The sequence below is a fragment of the Solanum stenotomum genome, chromosome 3, assembly GCF_019186545.1.
Source record: "Solanum stenotomum isolate F172 chromosome 3, ASM1918654v1, whole genome shotgun sequence".
Taxonomy (NCBI): Eukaryota; Viridiplantae; Streptophyta; class Magnoliopsida; order Solanales; family Solanaceae; genus Solanum; species Solanum stenotomum.
This window is the reverse complement of record NC_064284.1, coordinates 68,869,334-68,880,309: the sequence shown is the minus strand read 5'-3', so window position 1 is coordinate 68,880,309 and position 10,976 is coordinate 68,869,334. Positions and strand designations below refer to the sequence as shown.

Below are 10,976 nucleotides of genomic sequence, written 5' to 3'. Positions count from 1 at the left end.
TTGCAGTTGGCCAACGTCTCTTTCCTTCTTATTGGTCCTCAATCGTTTGCCTTTAATCTTCTTAAAACAGCCTTTATAATTCTTAATTCTTCTGACCGTTGGTTGATGATTATTTTTGGGTATATATATATTCCTCTTGTGTTCTTATGGAGAATAAGAAAAGATACAAAACAATATACATTTTGAGAGTAAATCTTTCCTCCTATGTTCTATTGGTGTGCTAAGTTTTGTTCTTTAAATCTTTATTAGTTTCTGGCTCCTAGTTTTATACTAGAAGAGCTTATTGAATCCTAGGGGATACACCCATATCGGGTGAAATATTCTTAAGGACGGTGTCTTTTGACACGCCTCAAGCTATGAGAATTTTCTATATGAGTTAATTGGTGAAGTACAAACTTTGATGAATTCGGTACAAGTGTTCGTGATGAAGATAATTTTCGTAAGATTTCCAACAATTTAAAGGATATTTTATTATAATCTTATGGAAAAGCCATTTCAGGTGGATATATTTAACTGTAAATAATTAGCTATGGCTAAACTCAAAATGATTAATATTTTGTTAGTGGCAAACTATGTTATCATATCTCTCTATATTTGAGAAGATTCGGAGAAATGATAATTCCGCTAAGTAAAAGTAAATTTAACTAAGCGGATGATATAAATTGTTGTGGTTATTTACGAATCTTGTGGCTAATATGTGAAAGTGAGAAATTGGGTGTTAGAGTTTTATTATTATTGAGTACATTTATGCTAACTAAAATTATTTTCTGTTTCCAAATTAGAATAGAGAAAAATTTATATATGTTGGTGATTCTAGAACTACTCAAGTTCTTGGAATAGAAAAGCTCTTCTTATTAAACTCACATATGAAAATATTGACATTATTTGAGATGGTACATGATTTTAATACTTGTGCTAGATTGATGCTCATGGATTTATGAGAAAAGATTGAATGAATGTTTATTTGAATTTGATAATGTGTTAACAAATGTTATTATAGACAATGATGTTATGTTAAACATGATTTATTTATGGTTAATATTGTTCAATATGAAAATGCTAGTGATTACATTTACTTGATTGATTCATTTGAATTATGACATGAACTTAAATTTATATTTTTTAATTAGTTTTATTTTAATAGTATACAGTGTATTATTTCTATAAAATCTTGAAGTGTGAAGTTTGTGTTGGAATTGTGCATACTAGAAATAAAATAAAATTCTATGCTTAGGTTTAGAGTATTTAAATTGTTCAAAATAACTCTTCAATTTTTTTGTGAGACTTGTATAAATAATGAGTAAAGGTGACAAATGTTATTGTGTTACATTTATTGACTATTTCTCTAGATATGCTAAAGTAATTTTTTGTTGAGAAATAAAAATGGAGTCTTTTGATATATTTTAATATGCTATTGTGGCATACAAAATTGAAAACTTTATGAACATTGAAAAAGTTATTCCTCTATCATGAAATTTTTGAAAGTGTACGGGTGTCTTGCTAAGGTTGTGCTACATGATCCTAAGAATGAAAAAATCAAATTTAAGATTTTGGATTGTATGCTAATAAATGTTGCATATACATATTTGTGGTAATAAATTGTGATTTGATTGAATGCAATGTTAGAGTTGGAAAAAATAAAATAAAGTATTTTTGAGATTTTAAAAGTGAAAATACTTCTAATGTTCTTGTTGTTGAAAATGATAGTGATTCTTGATACATTATCTTGAAAAGAGTCTTTGGTAATACATGAGAAGTACGATAAGTACAATACTAAATAAATTGAATATTTTGTTGTACAAAGGTTACAATATAAGATTAAAAAGGTAAAAGAAGTTGGCACATTTTAGTGAATGTCATAATATAAAAACAATTAATTAGAATTAGTTGGTGTGGAGTTGATTGGTGATGAGATTAAGTGGTTAAGACAACTCTTAGTGTGTATGTGACTAAATTAGATACATGTGTTTAAGACACAATGTGATGAAAATACTGCAGTGAGATGAATTATTTACGTAAATACATAATGTGTAGTCGAAGGTGAATCTGATCAATTCACTGACAAATGAAACATCGAGGGGAGTAAGACTTTAGTCAATTTGAGAAGATCAAATGGTAACCCAACTTATGTGATTGGAGATCCCATGAATTAGGTTCATATGGGTAATAACAAGTCATTATTTATCAAGTAAGCACTATAAAAGTATGTCCCTCCTATGATGTGTGAATATAGTGCAATAGACTGCAAGGCAAAGTGAGGTTGAGTTAAGCTCTTAATCCAAGTCATATCCTTTATAGGTGGTGTATTGCTCTGCAGAATACATTTGATTATTGGACTATTATGAGTGTGAAGTGGCTCCGCTTCTATGAAATAGTAACAGATTTCTAGAGCACTAAAGAATACCAGGACACGCTGATAAGTCTACAAATTGGACTCATTTAGGGATATATTTTAATAGAAATTGTGTCCACGAATGCTTATTTTATCTCAATATCTGATAAAAACCTTTAAGTTTCAGGTATTTCAAGTTTTAGTGGAAGCATGGACACTTAGGCGCAAAAAGGAACAAAAAGGATAAAAAGAACGAAGAAGCTGAAGCAATCGCCAAGCTTGGCGATTCATCGAAATGACGTACTTATCCCTTTGTTCCAGTACGCGAAGCCCTGAAGGAGCAGGATAAAAAAGGCGATGAAAGAAGCAGTCGGTGTGTCGCCGAATAATTTCACGACGCAGTACTATGTTGTCCAACGACACAGAGCACGTCGATGCTGAAGGCTAGTGCAAGACGACGACGAACTACACCAAAGGGCGAATCGCTGAGTTAATCAGCGATTCCGACTAATCTCGCTGAACGACCCACCAGCACTAATTTCTAAAGTCTATAAATACTAAACTCTTCATTAATTTTTAGGAGTCGAACATTTATTTTCATTTTCACAATATAATAGTGCTTTTTGCTCTAAGTGAGAGGGTTTTGGAGACTTGAAGGAGATGAGGGTTCTCATCTTCAAGATTTGGAGTTGTGTCACTTAGATTCTTCATTCTCGGCCTGTAACAAGACTTAAATCTTCATACCCATTTGAATGCAAACTCATTTAGGTATAAATTTCTATCTCTTGATGTGTGGCTAAAATCCTCAATTCTTGGGGTGTGATTTAGCGAATATGGGTTAAGATATTTGTTGGGTCTTGCTTGCTGATAGTTTATTTGTAGTTTAATTGTGATTTCATTTAGTGGTTGTGTATGAATCTAATGAATTTGTAGTTGCAAATACAAGTTTATTTATGTGTTTTCGGCTTGCGAGAAAGAGAGGTCGTAAAACTAAGACCATTAAATTGATGGCCTAAGGAGTGGGTCGACATGAGGTTCAGCCCGAGAGGGTGAGCCCTAGTCCCATATCCTAACACTCAGCTTGAGATAGTGAGTGGGGTAAGGCATAGACAGGCCTTCATGCGGCAAGTGGATGTCCGAGAGGAACCCATTTGAAACGGGGTAAGTTGCTCAAGAGAGAACTTATTTCCACATAAAGATTAGCCTAGTCACTATTACTCTATAACTTTTCTATCGAAAGCATGTACCCACTACTTTAGATTAACCCGTATTCCGATCATATCCCAAGAATCCCCTTCTCATTGCTTAGATTTCATTGTTAATTTGTTGTTTTTATTTATTTGTGACAAAACCCCCCATTTGATATTTGACACTTTGTGTTACCCCCTTTTATTTATTATGTTTTTACTCGTTAATGTCTTTAGCTACGACTAGTTAGAACTTAATTTTATTTTTCAATAAATTCTCAAAGCCACTCTCTTGGGACGACCCCAACCCTTGGTTGGATTATTATACTATTGCACGATCGTAGACACTTGAATTGGAAGTTGTGTCATTGATTACGACAAAACTCGCCGAATTGCTCAGCGGTTTGCCTAATGGCATCATTTCGCCGTTAACTGGATGTTGTAAGCATCGAGTGATCTATGGCTTTAGGCGATCAGCCTAAATCGCAAGTCGCACTCGGTGACTCGCTGAATGACCCTTTTGTTCTCCTTTTGTCTGCGCCCTTATATCATTTGTACATCATTTTCAGCAAATAGCCTAGCTAGATAAGCACTTCGCCAACTAGCTTGGCAAAGTGATTCTACACCCAGGACTCTCCTGCACATGTTTAAATATTGTCAAACTTTGTCTTGAAGTCTTTTACAAAAATGGTTAGACCAAAGGTCGCAGGGAAAGATATGCCACATCGACATGTAAGAGCATGAGATTTCAAAAGAGACGAGAAGATAGCAGAACTGGAAAATAAAAAAGAGAAAGTAAGTAAGCAAGCTCCAGCAGAAGGGTCCCCATAGATCCCTTCATTCGTGGAAACGTGGAGTCTACACGACTATAAATTCTTTTTTGGCGAGCAATGCCGTGCATAGAATGGGTGCTGCTAACATCACTACAGAAGCTAAGGCAAATGAAAACAATGAGAACCAGAATGACAATCCGGTAACCATTGTCGAATTTGAGGCTAAAGCATCAGGAAACAGTTCCCCGACAGATGGAGCAAGCGTGTAGACAGGATCCCCTCTTTACCTTTTTCTCTATTCTTTCTTTATTTTAACTGTTGGCTACTTTTATTTGCACTTGAGGAAAAATGATTTTTATTTGTGGTGGAGTGAGGCCCACACCTTTTGTGCTGATAGTTGTGTTTTGTGTATATGATTGGGTTGTTCTGTGTCAAAATTATGTTTATCTGCTTTTCTGTGGATGTTTGAGCTTGAGGCTCCTTTTATTTTTAATTACAATATGATTTTGACCCTTTTGAAAAATTTTAAATTTTTCGCACATTTTTTCCACCCCTCGTGAGTTGAGTGTGATTGTTCTTTTGCAAAAATTTGAGTCTCGGTTTCGATTAATACCGATGACTTGAATAGTGCTTTCAATTGAACGAACATGAATGTGCAGCTACGATGAGGCCAAATGAAGTTGCATAAACAATGTGTGAACTCTTTGCATCTCGTTGTGATTAGCCATTTATCGAATTGATTCTCTTGTAATGACCGTTGCGCACTAGCGAAAGTGTGTAGTCTTGTTTGACTTAAGTATCAATGCCTTGTGTGATTAGCTTGCTTTGAACCATGCATGAATAAACCTAGAATTTGCCCCGTTAGTTTGGTTGATTTAGAAAGGTGTCCTCTTGAGATGATCTTAGACAACTTTAAAGAGTGTGTGCCAAATTTAACATATACCTCTTTTGTGGCCTACCCGTGAAACTCTCTTGAAAACCCTTTGAGCCTTACCTTTCTTTGGAAGAACCTTGATGAACCCTAGACCTTACTTGACCCACTACCTATAATCCTCTTGATTTGTGATTTAGCGAATAGACAACTTAGGGGTGGCGGTGTGGTGAAAAGGAAAATGAGGAGTCAAGAAGTGCAGGCAAAGTCTCCCTTAACCAGTGGTGTTGCATAATAATGGAACCCCTAAAAACAAAAAGAAAAAAAATGTGGAATAAAGTACAAAAGAAATTAGATTGCCAAGAAATCCATGAAGGTGAATAAAAAGATGACTTAGAAGCACTAGAAAAAGAATTGATAAAGGAAAATAAGGGAATGCCTTGAGAATACCACATCTCACGAGGAAAAAGTCACTGAGCCTAAATGACCATACATTTGCACTCATCCCCATTACAAGCCTTAGAAAGACCTTTTTGATCTTGAGTGAGCCGGACCGAAGATCGATCGAAAAATAAGTGCAAGCCTATGGGTGAAAACATGCATTGTGTTCCTATTTTTGAGTGTGACCGTTGCATTTGATTCCTGATCTTGAATTGATTAACCTATGTGTGTGAATATGGAATCATTATTTATGTGAGGGCATTTAGATACTTTTTGTTGAGCTTGAACTTGCACAAGTAGCAAGTATTACGAGCATAAGAATCTTTGGTAATGGTGTGTCACAACTTGAATCTTTGAGTACACAATTGATTCCTACTTAAGTAAATTGAGTCTTGTTGTGTGCATTCATGATTGAGTCTTGTGTAGCACTGTTTGAGACATCCTATTTGAACTGTTGAACTTGAGTTTTACTTGAGGACAAGCAAAAGTTTAAGTTAGGGGTGTTGATGAGTTCACAAATTGGACTCATTTAGGGCTATATTTTAATAGAAATTATGTCCTCGAATGTTTATTTTATCTCAATATCTGATAAAAATCTTTAAGTTTCAGGTATTTTAAGTTTTATTCGAAGCATGGACACTGAGGTGCAAAAAGGAATAAAAAGCCTAAAAAGAACGAAGAAGCTGAAGCTTGAGCATCACCAAGCACGCTTGGCGATTCACCGAAGGGACGCACTTTGCCCTTTGTTCCAGTACGCGAAGCCCTGGAGTAGAAAGATCAAAAAGGTGATGAAAGGAACAGTCGGCGTGTTGCGAATAGTTCCACCAAGAAGTACTATGTCGCCCAACGACACAGAGCACGACGATGCTGAAGGCTAGTGCAAGACGGCGACGAACTACACCAAAGGGCGAATGCCGAGTTAATCAGCGATTCCGACTAACCTCGCCAAACGATCCGCCAGCACTAATTTCTGAAGTCTATAAATACTAAAGTCTTTATTAATTTTTAGGAGTCGAACATTTATTTTAAGTTTTACAATTGAATAGTACTTTTTGCTCTAAGTGAGAGGGTTTTGGAGACTTAAAGAAGAATAGGGTTTTCATCTTCAAGATTTGGAGTTGGGTCTCTTAGATTCTTCATTCTTGACCTGTAACAAGACTTAATTCTTCTACCCATTTGAATGCAAACTCATTTAGGTATAAATTTCTATCTCTTGATGTGTGGCTAAAAACCCCAATTCCTGGGGTGTGATTTAGCGAATATGGGTTAAGATATTTGTTGGGTCTTGCTTGTTGATAGTTTATTTGTAGTTTAATTGTGATTTCATTTAGTGGTTGTGTATGAATCTAATGAATTTGTAGTTGCAAATACAAGTTTATTTATGTGTTTTCGGCTTGCTCGAAAGAGAGGTCGAAAAACTAAGACCACTAAATTGATAGTCTAAGGAGTAAGTCAACATGAGGTTCAGCCCGAGAGGGTGAGCCCTAGTCCCATATCCTAACACTCAGCTCGAGAGAGTGATTGGGGTAAGGCGTAGGCTGGCCTTCATGCGGCAAGTGGGTGTCCGAGAGGAACCCATTTGAAACGGGGTAAGTTGCTCGAGAGAAAACTTATTTCCACATAAAGCTTAGTCTAGTCACTATTACTCTATAACTTTTCTATAAAAACATGTACCCAATACTTTAGATTAACCCGTATTCCGGTCACATCCCAAGAATCCCCCTCTCATTGCTTAGATTCCATTGTTAATTTGTTGTTTTTATTTATTTGTGACAAAACCTCCATTTGATATTTGACACTTTGTGTCACCCTCTTTTATTTACTATGTTTTTACTCGTTAATGTCTTTAGCTACGACTAGTTAGAACTTAATTTCATTTTTCTATAAATTCTCAAAACCACTCTCTTGGGACAACCCCAACCCTTGGTTGGGTTATTATACTATTGCACGATCGTAGACACTTGAATTGGAAGTTGTGTCATTGATTACAACAAACATCACACGCGCATGGCCTCTTAGCGCAAAACCGCGATAACGACAAAGATTGTGAGAGTATAATGTGATAGAATAAGACGCTGGACTTATAAAAAAAATTATTGGTTCATAGAAGTTCTAAACTTCACCAACTATTCTGTAAGTTTAATCTTGTTTTATCTAGGTCTGGTTCATAGTCTACGGACACCAAATTCGATGTATTAAACTCATATGTGAAAACCTAGCAAAACTTCTTATTTCATTCTATTTATTAATATTCTTTTTGAGATATGTAGGAGATTGTTAGAAAAATGATTCTAGTATCTCAAAAAGAAGAGTTCATATTACCTTCTATATTCATCATATTAAATGGGTGTTAATATCCAGTTAATTGTCTTATAAATCATTATTAATTTTGGCCTAAATATGGCAGTTGGCCAACGTCTATTTCCTTCTAATTGGTCTTCAATCTTTTGCCTTTAATCTTCATAAAACAGCCTTTATAATTCTTAATTCTTTTGACCGTTGGTTGATGACTATTTTTGGGTATATATATATATTCCTCTTGTGTTCTTATGGAGAATAAGAAAAGATAGAAAACAATATACATTTTGAGAGTAAATCTTTCCTCCTATATTCTATTGGTGTGTTGGGTTTTGTTCTTAAATCTTTGTTAGTTTCTGGCTCCTAGTTTATACTAGAAGAGCTTGTTGAATCCTAGGGGATACACCCATATCGGGTGAAATATCCTTAAGGACAGTGTCTTTTGACATGCCTCAAGCTATGAGAATTTCCTATAAGAGTTATTGGTGAAGTACAAGTTTTGATGAATTCGGTACAAGTGTTCGTGATGAAGGTATTTTCCGTAAAATTTCCACAAATGTAACTCAAATATTTCTAAAATAATTAAAATGTCCAAAAAGTTTCACCAAAAGACACCTTCATTCAATACAAAAAAAAAATCTCTTTAATTTTGATTAGTGAATAAGTTGGAGATTTAGAAATCACTTCACTAACTGTACTATACACTACAATATTTTCCACACTTCTCATAATTCTCATTCTACACAAAGGAAGAAACATTATTTATGGGCAACCAATCTTACTAATTCAAGAGTTAATTACTTGTCTTCCCGTGAATTTTCAATATTACTATTTCTATCATATTTTAGTCTCTAGATACATGAATCTAGCGCATCAAGATACATGTATCTCGAATACAGGCTAAGAAAATACATCTAACTATGTGTATCTAAATATGTAAGGTAAGTAAAACACATCAGTTTACACTACATCTTAGTTGATGACTCTCGTGATGTATCATATAAGGAGCAAATGGCTAGTGTCTTACGCTATTTTGATAGAAGGGGAAGTGTGATGGAGCAATTTCTTCGTATTGTTCATGTTCGTGATACTACTTATTTTTCTTTACAGAATGGATCGAAATTATTGGTTTACTTGATCAACATTCTTTAAGTCAATCTTATATACGTGGACAATGTTATGATGGAGCAAGTAATATACAAGGTGATATAAATAGGCTAAAAAAAATTATGCAACAAGAAAGTAAAGGTGAACTTGAAACTGGTAAGAACTTTTGATGCAACAAGAATGCATTGTTTTGCTCATCAACTTCAATTAACTCTTGTTATGGTTTCTAGAAGATGTGATGAAGTGCAAGAACTGATATTGTTGATTTCTGATATACTAAATATGGTGGGATCTTCTTTCAAGCATAGAGATTAACTTAGCGAAGCACAAGCAAAAGAAATTGTAAAGGAATTACGTAAAAGTGAACTTGAAACTGGTCAGGTCTTGAATCAAGAATTAGGTCTTGCTAGAGCAGGTGATACTCGATGGGGATCTCATTACAAATCTTTTAACAACTTTATCCTCATGTTTGGTCCTAGCATTGATGTATTTGATGATCTTGTTGTTAATGCTCGTTTTGAAGAGAAATGCTGGACAAAAGGATATCTTACAACATGTTTAACATTTTATGTTATCTTCATGTTGCATTTCATGTGCATTGTTTTAGCAATCACAAATTATCTAAATGTCATTTTTCAAAAGAAAGAGCAAGACATTGCAAAGTCCATGTTACTTGTAGGAGTGGCAAAGCATCGATTGCAACAACTATGAGATGAAGGTTGGATTCACTTATGAATAAGGTATCTAAGTTTTGTATCAAATATGATATTTTGATATCTAAATTTGATGAGCTTTATGTTATCCGTGGAAGATCACGTCTTAGAATTGTTGAGTATACTGTTTTACATCATCATCGGGTTGAAGTATTTTATAAAATTATTGATTGACAACGTCAAGAACTCAATAATCGCGATGAGGTGACTATTGATTTGCTACTTTGAATTGCTTGCTTGAAACTAGTTGGTTCTTTTTCTAACTTTGATATTGAATAAATACTCGACAGTTGACCTTCGCTTTCAACTTGAAGAAACATTGTTGGTGTTAGCTAGGGACGATGATAAAAGGTTTTTCAGTCTTAAGAGACTTGCTAATCTTTTCAAGATACACATAGAGAAAAAGAAGCATGAAACTTATCTTCTTGTAGTTCGACTAGTTAAATTTGCTTTACTTTTGCTGGTGGCTACTGCTATAGTTGAGAGACATTTCTCAGCGATGAAGTTGATTAAGACTGATTTACGAAATTGAATGGATGATGATCTTTTGAGTGGTTGTTTGGTTCCTTATATAGAGAAAGAAATATTTAGTACTATCTACAATGAGGCAATTATGAATACATTTCAAAATATGAAAACTCGTTGAGAATAGTTGTAGTAGTTTACTTGATTTATGTTTTATGAGTACATTTTAAATAGTTTTTATTAATATGATGTTGTTATTTTATCAATTATTTATTATTTATTTATTTTAAAATATCGACACCACTTACAAAAATTCTATGTATGTCACTGCCTCTATCCAACAGTTGTACACTATTGACTTGACACACACTTTAAGAAACAATAATTAATATGGTAATATTACTATATTACCCTTTGAATATATTAAATTTAATGTTTTGGAAAATGTATTAGATACTCCTTTTATCCACTTTTAGTTGTCATGTTGCGCTTTTAGAAAGTCAAGACTAATTTTCAAAGTTAAATTAGATTACATTAATTCGATATTTTAAACCAAAAATTTAGATATTTAAAGATTATAGGAAAAGTACTATAAGTTGCAATTTTTTTATAACAATACGATGAAAAAATGAATTGTAAAATGTTAGTCAAAGTTCTTATAGTTTAACTTTAAAAAAGAAAACCATGACAATTAAAAGTAAACGAATGGAGTATTAAATAGTATATAATAGCAAGAGAAATAGACACAAGGGCTCTTAATTTTCCAAACTGAATTAAGTATTGTTGGAT

At 34.0% G+C, this 10,976-nt stretch overlaps 1 protein-coding gene across 1 annotated transcript; it reads left to right on the top strand.

The window, feature by feature from the left end:
* The first annotated feature begins 4,423 nt into the window (after positions 1-4,423).
* Positions 4,424-10,254, top strand: LOC125859251 (uncharacterized). Its single transcript, XM_049538947.1, has 3 exons — positions 4,424-4,555; positions 9,391-9,565; positions 10,013-10,254. Exons 1-3 carry the CDS (start codon positions 4,424-4,426, stop codon positions 10,252-10,254), a joined length of 549 nt encoding a protein of 182 aa, XP_049394904.1.
* The last annotated feature ends 722 nt before the right edge of the window (positions 10,255-10,976 follow it).